General features: G+C 38.8%; 1 protein-coding gene across 1 annotated transcript; it reads right to left on the bottom strand.

Moving 5' to 3' along the window:
* Nucleotides 1-6,738: 6,738 nt before the first annotated feature.
* Nucleotides 6,739-9,639, bottom strand: LOC100339106 (uncharacterized). The gene is given in 3 exon segments (XM_089315081.1): nucleotides 6,739-8,360; nucleotides 8,363-9,388; nucleotides 9,419-9,639. Coding segments are annotated over 2 exon segments (2,166 nt in total). The 5' UTR covers nucleotides 9,180-9,388; nucleotides 9,419-9,639; the 3' UTR covers nucleotides 6,739-7,011.
* Nucleotides 9,640-15,285: the final 5,646 nt, after the last annotated feature.

Here is a 15,285-nt window from a genome sequence, read left to right as displayed (position 1 = left end):
AGAGTTGTAATCTTGCAACTTGACCAATTTTAGGAGAAGTCTGTGGAAACCAAATGGGGAGTGAATAGGTGGTGATTAAGTGATGGACCAAAGGGAAAACTAAATAGTTACCAGAAATTATTCTATTCCGATAGAAATAGCTGTGAGGATAAGAGTCTAAAAGGTGTTCTACAGTCTAGAATATCTTGTTGGGAAGGTTGGTGAAAAACAGCTTTTGAAAGCAAGCTGGATTTTGAGTTTGCCAGTCTATGAGCTACTGCTGCAGAGAAAAATCTTGCAGTTTCAGAAATGATTCTGTCTTTAACCCTTTCCTGGTTTTGGTTGAAGGTCTAAACAATGAGTGAGATTTTTTATTATAAAAGAAAAGACAGCAGTGATGGGTATCTAATATTGTGTTCTCATGTAGAAATATTAATTTCAAGGCACATTTGCAAGTCTAGGCTCTGCTGTGAGCATTCTGATACAGTAAATGTATTAGGGCCTGGGCACACGTGTATAGTTAAAATATTTTCATCATCATCATCTCACATAACCGGTTTAGAACAGCTGAACTGAAAACTATAATGTACACATTCTTATGTGTCATAATTGAAGATAGCTCTAGGAATTGGTGCTTGGTAGTTTCTATTTTCTTTAACTCTTTCCCATTTTACACTAGTAACCTGGTTTTCATCAGTGTTTGTTTTCTTCTGTTAGTTGGGAAGTTTTGAGGAGTGTCAGTGGTATCAGCATTGAGATTAAACGTTTTTCCTGCCAGCCACAAACCATTCACTGCTATTCAAGGAATCCTTAGAAATTTTCTTATTGATACTCATTTTAATAATTAGAGGATGTCACTTTAAATATTTCCAATCTCTTGGTTATTGTTCAGTCATCAGGTCAACAAATGTTTATTACAAGCAAGGTTTTCATGATTTCAGTTGTAGAAATTCGTTAACCTGTCTTCTAGTTGAAACTGATTGAAGACTATCTCAGTATGTCTGTGTTTTTCATATAACAATACCACATAATCAGTGTAGCAGTTTTAAACTGTAAACCATGGAGTTAGCAAGGACTCATATTGGAATTCTTTTAATATTTTAGTTTCAGCAGTCCCTTGAAACTAGTATCTATTTAATTAACAGTTGGTGGTAATGGAGTAAAATTGGTTATACATTAAATGTTGGAAAAAAGTTTTTTGGGCATAGTAACTCTTATTAGATATTTTGCCTTTTTAAGTAAAAATATGATGCTAAAGAAATGCAAGATTTTAAATGTGAGTATTGGCTTTATATACAACTAGTTGGCAACAAACCCTAATTAATTTATAACCACAAAGGCAATAGACTAACCATGGCTAAGCTTATGTTTAGTTTACTCCATAAATTGTCAACATGTACAATTTAGGATATATAGGGAGAAATCTGAAATTCAGATTTCTCTTAAAGAATGTTTCTTATATCTCTTGAGCCAATATGTCTGTGTGGTATGCTGTGCAGAAGTTGCCTGCTTTATACAATTCACATGTTCTCCCATTTGCTACTGTCCTCACCCAAGTAGTTCATTGACTCAGGTTACCTGCTTTGCCATCATTGATATTTGAGTTTACAACTCCAGTTTAAGGGTCCATTTTGATAAAGATTTTAAGCTTTTCATGATAACTTATCATAATTTATACTTCGTGTTATTCTCTTAGAGATGACATTGACTTTTAGAAGCAAAATAAAGACATCTCTCTCTTAGTTGCCCCTCCTCTTTCTCTGCTTCCTTCCTTACTGTGACCTTTCAAGTAAAATAAAACATTAAAACAAAGAAGTAAGATTTTAAATTGTTGAAAGTTTTCTTGTTATAGAATATGAATAATCACATTCTATTAGACTATTTTAGCATTATTAAGTTGATCATGGTCTTTTGTACTTACCTTGGCATACTTCAGACAATATAATCTTTCTTTTCAGTATTGTCCTTAAAGTGCAAGTGCTGTAGTAGCTTTCATTATATTAAAAATGCCAAACATGTATCAGTATTGGGATTTTTACTGTTAAACCATTGTATTTATATATTTTAAGTAGTAATTAAAATTGAAACCATAGTAAAACCATATTTACAAATAATAGATATATATGAGAATCCCAGAATTATCATTGTTTTGAGAACAAATTTTTATCCTGAGCTTTCTAATAGCTAAAGTAAAAATCTATACTCTTATAATCAGAGAAAAATCCGGGCCATTTAGTCATCATAAAATGAAGTGTATTTGAAGTCTGTGTCTTTTCAATCAGAACCCATTTGCTTAGTGACCCATATGGAGTCAAGAGTACCTGACAATGGCATCTGTCATCCTGATACCATTGACAAAGTAGAATCAAGTGAATTTACAGAGAGGAACCTCCGTATTTATTTAAGAGCTCTCAGAAATCTATCACTACTACTCTAATACATCAAATCTAAAAGTTTGCTACAAAAATGATATTTAGGGATTAAGCTAAGTTAAAGAGATTAATATTAGACATATGATATGTTGTTTGGTAATATTTTACAAACATATATAGAGCACAGTAAATAATTTGTGGGAAAATAAATATTCTTGAGAAAAGATATTGGGAAATATTGTTTTAGAGATAGTCATGGGGGTCACAGGATCAATAAAAATACCTAAACATTTACTACCATGTCTTAGGATTTAGAGATACAAACATAAATGAATTTAGATGAGGAGCAATCAAATGATCATAATATGTCCTGGTGAATATTTAAATAGAACCAAGACTCTTGGTTCCAGCAAATGTTTTATGTGATTTTTGAGGTTACTATAGTTTGTGTGATGAAGTAGAAGATAGGAGTTTTTCCTAAAGAAAGAGCAGTGCATGTGAAAGCATGGGAGTAAAACGGATGACACTCTTACTTCCTTTCTATATGATGTGCTTGAGATTGTTAGGTCTTCAATTTTGTTGAGCAACACACATGTAATTTGGTGAATGTTACCTTGTTTACAAGATGGCTTCACACCACTTTAACTTTCAATATGTGAAAATGGTGAGGAAATAGCAGGGTTTTTAATAAATAAAGGAGCTAATATTAATGCTGTTGATAAGATGAAACAGTAGGGCAATTTGTTCTTTGTTAAACTGAGTATACTGCCAAAATTATAAAAATCACAAAAGTCAGAGATGATAAATTAGTAAAAAGAATAATAACTTATGGGGCCAGCGCTGTGGCATAGTGGGTAAAGCTGCTGCCTGCAGTGCTGGCATCCCATATGGGCACCAGTTCGAGTCCTTGATACTCCACTTCTGATCCAGCTCTCTGCTGTGCCTGGGAAATCAACAGAAGAAGGCCCAAATCCTTGGACCCCTGTACCCATGTGGGAGACCCAGAAGAGGCTCCTGGCTCCTGGCTACAGATCTGTGCAGCTCCAACCATTGCTGCCAATTCAGAAGTGAACTAGCAGATGGAAGACCTCTCTCTCTCTCTCTCTCTCTCTCTCTCTCTCTCTTTCTCTGTCTCTCTCCTGCTCCTTCTCTCTTTGTGTAACTCTGACTTTCAAATAAATAAATACATCTTTTAAAAAAAACAATAACTTATAATTATTGGTATATAATATAAAACCTCAATGCAAATCATCAGTTAGGAAAGCAATTATTGAGACTAAGCAAGAAAAAGAACATATGTTGTATGATTCGATTCTTATATTGGCCAATTTTTATTGTAATTTTTGATCATATGATCTTTTATTTAAAAAGTTCACTTTTTTGACCTATTATTTAGTAATAGTTTTAATATCATTGTATATACTTTTGAAAGTGTTACAGTAACCAAAAATAAGAGTTTAAAACCAGTTTGTCAGGGCCAGTGCTGTGGTGCAGTAGATTAATCCTCTGCCTGCAGTGCCAGCATCCCATATGGGCACCGGTTTTAGTCTCGGCTGCTCCTCTTCTTACCCAGCTCTCTGCTATGGCCTGGGATAGCAGTAGAAGATGGACCAAGTCTTTGGGCCCCTGCATCCACGTGGGAGACCTGGAGGAGGCTTCCAGGAGACAGGAGCTTCTTCTGGGTCTCCCACGTGGATCTCCGTTCGTTGCAGCCATCTGGGGAGTGAATCAGCAGATGGAAGACCTCTCTCTCTCTGCCTGTATCTCTGTAACTCTGTCTTTCAAATAAATGAAATAAATCTTTAAAAAAACAAGTTTGTCTATTTTATTACTTTTTTTCTTTGAAAAATATTGATGTTATCCTAAAATGATTATAAATTGTTAGTTTCAGATACTGTGGTTTCATATTAAAATCATTTCATTATTTTTATATTTCTAGTTTATTATGATAAACTTATTTTTACTTTTAAAATGAGAGATGTGATAGAGAACACCAAAATAAAGTTTCATTCTCTAAATTTTTAACAGCCCTGAAGAGCCAGGGCAAAGCTGGGGACATGGAACACAATTCATTTCATTTCTCCCATGGGGTGTTAGGAGTACAATTATTTGAGCCATTGCTGCTGCTTCCCTCAGTCTGGATTAGCAGGAAGCTTGGGTCAGGAACTCAGGCTGAGAATGTATGTATTCCAATACAGGATGTGGGTATTTTAGCCATGTCTTAATTGCTGGGTTAAATAACTGCCCCTGATTTTTTACTTTAAATTTGTAATATAGAAGAGGCAGGAAAGATAATTTCAATTGGATAAACTTTTCTTTTAATGAAGATCAGCCTTAACTGATAAATAGAAAAGGCACACAGATTGGGCTCCATTATTACCTATGCCAATTGCTAGGTGTCTGAATTTTGGACATTATTATCAAATATTACCTTATACTAAAGGAGGATGATAAAATATCCTTCCAGGGTGGATGTATGTGGTTACAAATATGTCTTTATAGTATTTAATTCAGTACCTGGAATGTGTGTCTAAGCATGGTTAATTGAAACTGTCATGAGTATTATTCCATGTTTAACATTATCACCTCCAGCCTGTAGTTAACTTTTACTTATTGTGTTTTCTACCCGACTTTGAGTTCAATATATTATATCAAGTTAGAGAATACATAATTCTTCATTTAAATTTTTATCCACCTCAGAAAAGTAATCTTGGCAGAGTTCTTGTCTGTCAAAGGATTTAAATTAGTCCCTTCTGCAATAGAATTACCACAGTGGGAATAAAAAGGCTTATTTTTGGTCCTTTTCACTTAGTCTTGGAATAAATTATAAATAGGAACACTTGAGCTCCCAACATGACTGTGTTTGTTAACAAAAGTTTATTAATTAGCTTACATAGGCTTGAACGCTCATTCATTGTTCCCAAAGCAGCAGTACCTTATCCCTGCAGCTGGGGCTCTTAGCTTTACTGCAAAGTGAACATACTGATCCTTTCTTTCACTCTCAAAACTTTATATTGGGCCCAGGTCATAGCCTAGTATTGTAGAAAACAAAAATTTCCATTCTAGTTTGCTACCAAGTTTGTACCCTAAAATTCCTTTATATCCTGTATGTGCTATTTCCTGGTTTGTTGACTTGTCCCATATTGCTGTTCCTCAGAGTGGCCACCAATTTGTGTTAGCCTCTTATATAATCTGTGCTCTGTGGTAATAAAACCCTTCCATGTTGAGTACTCTATTTCTATCTTAAATCTCTAAATATTTTAGATTGTGCCATGCATTAGAATTCTCTGAATAGGAGATATATTATTTGTATGGAAAAGAAGTAAGCTCCTGACTTTGGTTTGGTCCAGCCCCAGCTTGTTGCCATTTGGGTAGGGTACCAGAAGGAAGATCTCTATTTCTCTCTTTGTCCCTCCTCTCTCTCTAACTCTACCTTTGAAATAAATATATAAATAAATCTTTTAAAAAGAAAATCCAATAATGACAATTAGAAATTAGTCATACTTTATGAAAACACAAACATTTGGCTATTAAAAACTATGAGAAAACGAACATTCATAGAGCCAGCACTGCAGTGAAGTTGGTTAAAGCCCTGGTCTGCAGCACTGGCATCCTATATGAATGCTGGTTCAAATCCCTGCTGCTTAACTTCTAATCCAGCTCTCTGCTTATGCACCTGGGGAAGCAGTAAATGATGGCCCAAGTGCTTAGGCCCCTGCATCCATGTGGGAAATCCAGAAGAAGCTCCTGTCTCCTGGCTTTAGATTGGCTCATCTCCAGCCATTGCAGCCATTTGGGGAGTGAACCAGTGGATGGTAGACCTTTCTTTCTGTCTCTACGTCTCTCTGTAACTCTGTCTTTCAAATAAATAAAAAATAAATCTCAAAAAACCCAAGCATTTATTTATATTTGAAATTCTAAAATTGTTTCTGTAATAAAGGTGAAGAACAGATTAGTCCATTACTTCACTGTTTCTTGAGCATTTTAAAATCTAATCTCATGAAATCTTTTTTTTTTTTGATAAGGATATTTACTTGTCAAAGCAGTTCATTTACATGTTACTATTCAAAATAAGGTGAAAGCACAAATAGATTCTACATCAAAGAGGACAAAATGTTTTTGAAGAAAACAGTCTTTCTCACACAGGATAATTCTGTCACATAAATTCCCTAATACCAGCTGAGGTGATTCCAGCAAAGGGCTTTTTCCACACATGACATTTTCAAAGGGTTTTCTGTGATTGTGCTGACATTTGTTTATGTTTGCCTTGCAACAAAGGTTTTGCTACTTTCATTACATTCATACAGGTTTTCATCTTTCTAAATTATCTGACAGAAAGAAATTACTTATGGTAGAAAATTCTACATGTGCATGGTTCTCATCTCTGAGCCCCTTGATGTGTGATAAACACTGCTAGAAAACTATATGTTTTACATTCATTCTACCAGTAAGACTCCCTCCACTCCTATTTGCTTTATCGTCACACTTGTCAAATCTAAATTCTGACAAATTATTTTTTCACATTAATTGTATTCAAAATGTTTCCCTGCTTTGTAAATTCTATGCTTTTTTGAGGCTCAAATTTCTGGAAAACATTTTTCACATTCACTAGATTCATGTTTCTCCTTGTAATGTCTATGATGCATAATCAGGGTTCACCTTAGGAAAAGATTTTTCCATATTCAATACATTAATAAGATTTCTCTTTGTGAACTCTTTGATGTGATATCAGGTGTGACTTCTGGGAAAAGGCTTTCCCACACTCAATACATTCATAAGGTTTCTCCCCTGTGTGAATTCTCTGATGTCTTATGAGGTGTGACTTACGGAAAAAAGCTTTTCCACACTCTTGGCATTCATATGGTTTCTCCCCTGTGTGAATTGCCTGATGCCTAATGAGGTGTTCTTTCCGGCTAAATGGCTTTCCACATTCATTACATTCAAAACATTTTCCACCTTTGTGAATTCGCTGATGTTTCACAAGATCTGACGAACACCAAAAGACTTTTTCACACTCGTTACATTCTTGAAGTTTCAATAGTCTGTGAGTTTTCTGATGTGCAATGAGGTGTGTCTTCTGGCCAAAGGCTTTTCCACACTCATTACATTCATAAGGCTTCTCCCCTGTGTGAATTCTCTCATGTCTGATAAGGAATACTTTCTGGTGAAAGGCTTTTCCACACTTGCTGCATTCATAAGGTTTCTCCCCTGTGTGAATTCTCTGATGTATAATAAGGGATGCTTGCTGCCGAAAGGCTTTTCCACACTCACTGCATTCATAAGGTTTCTCCCTTGTGTGTGTTCTCTGATGTCTAATAAATACTGATCTCTTCCAAAAGGCTTTTCCACATTCATTACATTCAAATAATTTTTCACCCTTGTGAATTCTCTGATGCGTAATGAGGTAGGAATTCCGGCAAAAAGCTTTTCCATACTCGTTACATTCATAAGGTTTCTCCCCTGTGTGAATTCTCTGATGGTCAACTAGGTCTGCCTTCCACCAGAAGGCTTTTCCACAGTCACTACATTGATAAGGTTTCTCCCCTGTGTGAATTCTTTTATGTCTAACGAGGTATGACCTCAAGCAGAAGGTTTTTCCACACTCATTACACTCATGAGGTTTCTCCCCTGTATGAATTCTCTGATGTGTTGTGAGAAGTGACTTATGAGTAAAGGCTTTTCCACACTGATTACATTCATAAGGTTTCTCCCCCGTGTGAATTCTCTTATGTGCTATGAGGTGCGACTTCTGGTAAAAGCCTTTTCCACACTCATTGCATTCATAGGGTTTCATCCCTGTATGGAAGCTCTGATGCATAATAAAGGATATCTTATAACAAAAAGCTTTTCCACACTCATTACATTTATAAGGTTTTTCCCCCGTGTGAATTCTCTGATGTCTTATGAGATGTGCCTTCCGGCCAAAGGATTTTCCACATTCATTACATTCATAAGGTTTCTTCCCTGTGTGAATGCTCAGATGCCTAATGAAAATGGACCTCTTGCTAAGGCTTTTCCACATTCACTATATTCAAGAGGTGTCTCCCCTATGGGAGTTCTTAGATTTCTAATGAGCTCTGACTTCTGGTAAGTGATTTTTTCACATTCAATACACACATGGGGATTTTCTCCAATTTGAGTTCTATGATGGACTGCATGACATGACTTACAGCTAAAATATTTCCCACAGGGTTTACAAGAATAGGTTTTATTCCCTTTATGTTTACTCTGATTTATTGTACGATCTGATTTAGAAATGAGAGGTCCCTCATACTCAGCAGATTCATAGGGTTTCTCTCCTCTGTGGGTTTCTTGTTCCTTATTGAGATAAGATTTCTTAAAGTATACTTGCATCTCATCAGGACCGCTAGGGAAATGCACATTGTGAAATATATTGCATGCTTTGGGTTTTACTCCTGAAAAGTTTTCCTTTTTGATAATCAGTTTGGGAATATGGTGTGAGGTTAAATTAAGTCTATTTCTCAATTCAATTCCCTTGTTAGTTGATGTGTTATTGTTTGTGATTACATGTTGCCTCCAATTTATTTCTTGACTTTCCTGGTTGGTCCCAATCAGGTCATCCCCTTTCTGGGCAACTGGGCTCCGGTTTGGGTGTTCTTCCACCATCCATGGCTCTGCTCTTTGTTCCAACTTGAGAATCAAGTCAGGTTTGCTAATGCAGTGTCCCAAGGATAGTAGATTGCTATAGGTCTCCAGCATCACATCCCTGTACAGGATTTTCTGGGCAGTGTTCAGGTCCTGCCACTCCTCCCAGGTGAAGTCCACAGACAGATCTTCAAATGACACCAAAACCTGAGGATATACCATTGGGAGGTCTGCAGCACAATCTGCATCTATGGACTGGAGGAGGCATATTCACTTTCATTGTCCTTGGAAACATTTACAGGTCTCTAGAATTATACCATGAAGAAGTAGGTCCTCAAATGCTTTCCCAGGAATTGTTGCTTTTGGTCATCACACAATGCTGGCAGAAGTTGTGCCTGTTGAGTTTAGAGATAAAGATTCCATGACAAGTCCTGGCGCGGTCGACGACGCCTGCCCCTCACCTGCCGCGGCTGCCGCGACAAGAAGCCCTCCGCTTCCCGCTGGCCGCGGCCGTCTCAGGCCCGGTGTGGCTGCGCAGGCTTCCACAGGATGGCAGCGTCCGAAGGGGGAACAGAGGCCAGGCAGTGAGAAGAGGGCCGGGCAGTGCTGCCGGAAAAGCGCGCGGGCAGCGTGGCAGAGTAGGACACGCTGGACACGCGACCCGCGGCCGCGCACACCTGGCGAGCACTCTAATCTCATAAAATCTTTAAAACTGCCAGGCAGATAAGTTATGAAAAATATATTTTTGTAAGACTTGAGGTTAAGAGAAATGACTTGCTCAAAGGAAAATAGATATTGAATACAGACCTGGGACTTCTTTTTTTTTAAGAAAATGTTTATTCAATAAGTATGGATTACAAAAGTACAACTTTTGGATTATAGCAGTTTCCCCCCCATAACCACCCTCACCCACAAACCATCCCACCTTCTACTCCGTCTCCCAGCCCATTCTTTATTGATTGATTTTTAATTATCTTTATATACAGAAGATCAATTTAGTATATACTAAGTAAAGATTTCAATAGATTGCACCCACACAGACACACAAAGTATAAAGTACTGCTTGAAGACTAGTTTTACCATTAATTCTCATAGTACACACATTAAGGACAGAGATCCTACATGAGGAGTAAGCGCACAGTGACTCCTGTTGTTGACTTAACAATTGACACTATTATTTATGATGTCAATAATCACCTGAGGCTCTTGTCATGCGCTTCCAAGGCTATCGAAGCCTCTTGAGTTCACAAACTCTGACCTTATTTAGACAAGGCCATAATCAGAGTGGAAGTTCTCTCCACCTTTCAGAGAAAGGTACCTCCTTCTTTGATGGCCACTTCTTTCCACTGGGATCTCACTCACAGAGAGATTTCATTTAAGAGCTGGGACTTCTAATTCATCATCTTCATTATGTAAAGTTAACACTCACTAATTTTCTAAGAAATACTGTCTTGAATTCTTGAGTGCATTTGTTATGTTTTTATTCTTTAATTACAAGATTAAGAAAACATTTATAGAGCTTAAAAGTTTGAAACATTTGTGGAAAATTAAATTTCTGATATTAACTTGAATATTACCTAAAGTTCTCTGAAGAATTTAATACACTTATGTGCTCACATCAGCAGCACATATACTGATACAAGAATTTAACACATTCACTAAATATTTTTCCTATCACTATTTAAATGAAATTTTTTACTCCTTTCTATGAGTAGAGCTAATCACCGCGCTGATCCGAAGCCAGGAACCAGGTGCCTCTCCTGGTCTCCCATGCGGGTGAAGGGCCCAAGCACTTCCCAGCCCACAGCAGAGAGCTGGACTGGAAAAGGAGCAACTGGGACAGAACCAGTGCCCCAATCAGGACTAGAACCTGGAGTACTGGTGCCGCAGGTGGAGGATTAGCCTAGTTAGCCACGGCGCTGGCCTCGAGTTCTCCCTTTTTTAACAGTCAGTTCTCTGTGAATTTCTCTTCTCTCTTTCCCTGTGTCTAAGCTTGTGTGCTCAGGATTCAGCCTCCCAATTAGCACACACACACACACACACACACACAAGGGACCACAATTAAATAAGTTATTTTTCTCAGAAAAGGCTGCTTTAGATTATAAATTTCCTAAAATTAACTTCATATGTAATTCTCAATGCAAAGCTACCTAAAATGAAATGGACATTTTGAAATTAATGATTGTGTGCAGTCTTTGTCTCTTCGGTTGTCGAACAGTATTTTAGACTTGAACTGAGAAACCCCAATACTAGATGTGGTCATCCCAATGGAGTCATAAACAGTATATCAAATGACATTCCCAACTTTTATTTTTTTTTAATTTTTTTCTTCATACTATTTATTGAACTCTTTACTTACTGTAGGGTTAACCTTATGATCATCAAGTAAACTGAGAATAAATCTGTGAAAAAATTTAGAATGAGAATATGAGATGGGGGAGAAAGAATCAAGAAAACATATGTAATTGGTGTATTGATTATTTTCTTGCCTGAGTGCATAATTATAATAAAATTTGGGGGCTGGTGCCGCGGCTCAATAGGCTAATCTTCTGCCTGTGGCGCCAGCACCCCAGGTTCTAGTTCCGGTTGGGGCGCCAGATTCTGTCCCAGTTGCTCCTCTTCCAGTCCAGCTCTCTGCTGTGGCCCGGGGGTGCAGTGGAGGATGGCCCAGGTCCTTGGGCCCTGCACCCCATGGGAGACCAGGAGAAGCACCTGGCTCCTGGCTTCAGATTGGCGCAGCACACCAGCTGCAACATGCCAGCTGTAGCGGCCACTTAGGGGGCAAACCAATGGAAAAAGGAAGACCTTTCTCTCTGTCTCTCTCTCTCTCACTGTCTAACTCTGCCTGTCAAAAATAAAAAATAAAAAAAAAAAGTTGGGGAGGTCATTTGATATACTGTTTATGACTCCATTGGGATGACCACATCTAGTATTGGGGTTTCTCAGTTCAAGTCTAAGCTCTCTTTCTGATTCCAACTTTCTGCTGATTTACACCCAAGGAGACAACAGGTGATCATTCAAATAGTTTGATCTTTGCCAACCACTTAGAGACCCAGATTGAGTTTCTCACTCCTGCCTATATTTTAGAGTCTTTATAATTATTTACTATACAGATATTTTTCCTTGGAAAACAATTATAATTATTCACTGTGTATACAGTTTTTGTTTCAAATTTGCAAACCTCTGTTGATCTACCTGTTAAAATTTTAATAAATTCTTACCATTTTAACTTAATTAATTGAAAAATGCACTTAAATTTTTATTTTAAAATTATTATGACAATTTTTGAGATAGCATACTTTAAATTTATGTTATAATAAAAGGCTTCAATGGCTCTATAAGTAAAAAGATCAACATAAAGAGTTAAAACATAAGTAGTAAAATAGATGAGGGTAGTAACAATAATCAAGGGGAAAATGTTCATTTCCATAATATATATTTTTAAATAGTCACAAATAATTAAAACCATAGCAGCATTTGATTACTGTAAGTTTACTTGACAAGATTTAAAACAAAGTTTGACAAAACAATGTAGTGACAGCAAAGTGGGTACACAGGTATTTCTTTTTCTAAAATTTAAGTTGCCACATATGTGGGAGAACATACAGTATTTGTATTTTTGTGTCTTGCCTTATTTTGAAAGTTTTTTCTAACCATTTTGCTACAAATAATACAATTTTTCTACATAAGTAATAGTTCATTGAATGGATATACCACATTTTCCTTATCCCTTCATCTGATGGTGGGCATCTTGGTTGATTCTATATTTAGCTTTTGTGAACAGTACTGGCATCAATATGGTGAAGCATGTATCTTTGATATAATGAATTCATGACTTTGGCATATACTGAGTAGTAGGATTTCTAGATCATATGGCAAGTTTATTTGTAATTTTGCATGCACTCTTCGCATTGTTTTTGATGGTATTTGAATTCAGTTAAAATCCCAGCAAGAATGTATAAGCGTTCCTATTTCTCCATATGCTTGCCAGGATTTGTTGTTCTCTGTGTTTTGAATAATATCCATTCTTACAGGGGTGAAGTGATATTTCATTATGGTTTTGCTTTACCTTTAGCTGATGGCTATTGAATGCTTTTTTATATACTTGTTGGCTATAGGTATTTTTTTTCTTTTGAGAACTATCTGTTCAGGTCCTTTGCCCATTTCTTATCTGGATTGGTTATGATTCTGCTGTTGAGTTTTTTGAGTTCCTGACATATTCTGGGTATTGATACTTTGTTGAACCGACTTGCATATATTTTCTCACACACATTGGATGTCTCTTCACTCTATTCATCGTTTCTTTGCTGTGAAGAAGATTCTGAGTTTGCTTTAATCTTATGTAATTAGCCTGGCTTTTGTTGCTTGTTCTTTGGAGATTTTATCCAAGAAGTCATCACCTACATCAATAGTTTGAAGTGTTTTTCTACATCTTCTTTTAGTAATTTCATACTCTCATGTCTTAAGTCTTTGCTCCATTATGAGTTGATTTTTGTATGCAGTGATTATTAGGAATCTAAATTCATTACTCTTCACATACACATCCAGCTTTGCCAGCAGCATTGATTGAAGAGACTATCGTTTCTCCAGTGTATTGTCTGGGTTCGTTTGTCACTTATCAGTTTTTTGCTCATAATCACTTTCCTATTCTGGGTCTTTTGTGATTCCATATGAATTTTAAAATTGTTTTCTAATTCTACAAAAAGCATCATTTGATGACTGCTTCAGTCTTTTTTTAAAAGATTTATTTTATTTATTTGAAAGAATTTCAGAGAGAGGTAGAGATAGAGAGAGATGTCTTCAATCCACTGGTTCACTCCCCAGAAGTCCACAATGGCCGGAGGTGCGCCAATTCAAAGCCAGGAGCAGGAACTTCTTCTGGGTCTCCCATGTGGGTGCAAGGGCTCAAGGACTTGGGGCCATCTTCTACTGCTTTCCCAGGCTGTACCAGAGAGCTGGATTGGAAGAGGAGCAGCCGGGACTAGAACCGGCGCCCATATGGGATGCCGACCCTTCAGGCCAGGGATTTTAACCCTTTGTGCCACAGTGCTGGCCCCACTGCTTCAGTCTTATTGGTTGTTTTTGGGTCTGGCTAGATTTTCTGTATCTTCTTGATTTAATATTGGGCCTTCATGGGTTTGCCTTCCCTTAACAACACACTTGAGGCCAAGTGCTTAGCAAGAAGTCTCTAAGTTTAGGCCCTGGCCAGGGCCCTGCATCTGTGTCAAACCAGGGTGGCTGCTGTCACCCAGGGGAGCTGAGATAGAGCAGGACAGGAAGGTGGGGCATGGGGCGGGGCCAGTAACCAGCCACAGGCCCCGCCTCTTAAAGGACCCGTCATCCCCACATTGAGCATAAGCTCCCAACATGGGAGCTGCCCTCGGCAGCTGCTCAGACCATCTCAGACCTGATGGCGTGTGGACATCCACAGCCTCATCTCTGCACGTGGATGGGAGCGTGGCCCGATGATTCCAACATGGCAGCCCGGTGTTCTCCCTCTCAGTTTCTCAAAGGCATCTGCCTGGGAAATGGACAGTTGGCTCCAAGTGCTCTTAATGCCTTTCCTACCTTGCCGGACCCTAAAACCCTCTGTGAGGCACTGTCCCCAGCACTGTGGAAGGGCAAAGCCACCGGCCATGGTTCTATATCTCTCTCCACTGCTGGGGTGAAATTTGTAGGGTGCAAAGTGCTGGCATCCTGGGGCGGGGTTCTTCGGGAGCCAGCAGGGTTTCCTTTCCCCACCGTGGGTGACTGTCTCGTATGGTGAGCATTGTGCGCACCTGGCCGCTGGATCTAGGGCAGGGGCATGGCCACAGACAGGGTGTTTATCCACCTCAGCAGCTTCCAGCGGGGTTGCTCCAGCCCTGCTGCTCCCAGCGTTCCTAGGGTCGGGGCACGGCAAGCAGAGGGTGCACTCAGGTGGAGGTGGGGCCGCCTCAGGTGGCTGCCTTGGGCGCTGTGACCCCAGCAGGGCTGCTGGTGCTGGGTGCTCCACATGGCTCTGCCTTCAGATCTTCACAGAATGATGTAGCCAACAATCACCCACCATTTCAGGTCTGACAAAGGCCAGCACTTACCTTAGTTTTGTTTTACATAAATTCCAATTGTTGAGGAATGTCCCATGGAAGCAATTGATGGTCTTTCCCTCCCCCCTCCAGTAAGCTGAGGCTGGCCACAGTGGAGTTACAGGAGGGTGCGGGGCCGCTCTGCTGGTGGGGAGCAGGGGAAGAGGGTGCCTTGGCTTAGGCTACTGGGCAAGGTGGGGCCAGGGAGCTCTCGCTGCCAAGCCACCAGGTGTGTGGGAGGGGAGGTGCCACTCCCTGTGGAT

Source organism: Oryctolagus cuniculus, chromosome 16, assembly GCF_051225735.1.
Source record: "Oryctolagus cuniculus isolate XC-2025 breed Fujian yellow rabbit chromosome 16, ASM5122573v1, whole genome shotgun sequence".
Lineage (NCBI taxonomy): Eukaryota > Metazoa > Chordata > Mammalia > Lagomorpha > Leporidae > Oryctolagus > Oryctolagus cuniculus.
Note: the sequence above shows the minus strand (reverse complement) of the source record. Positions and strands in the feature narration are given on the sequence as shown.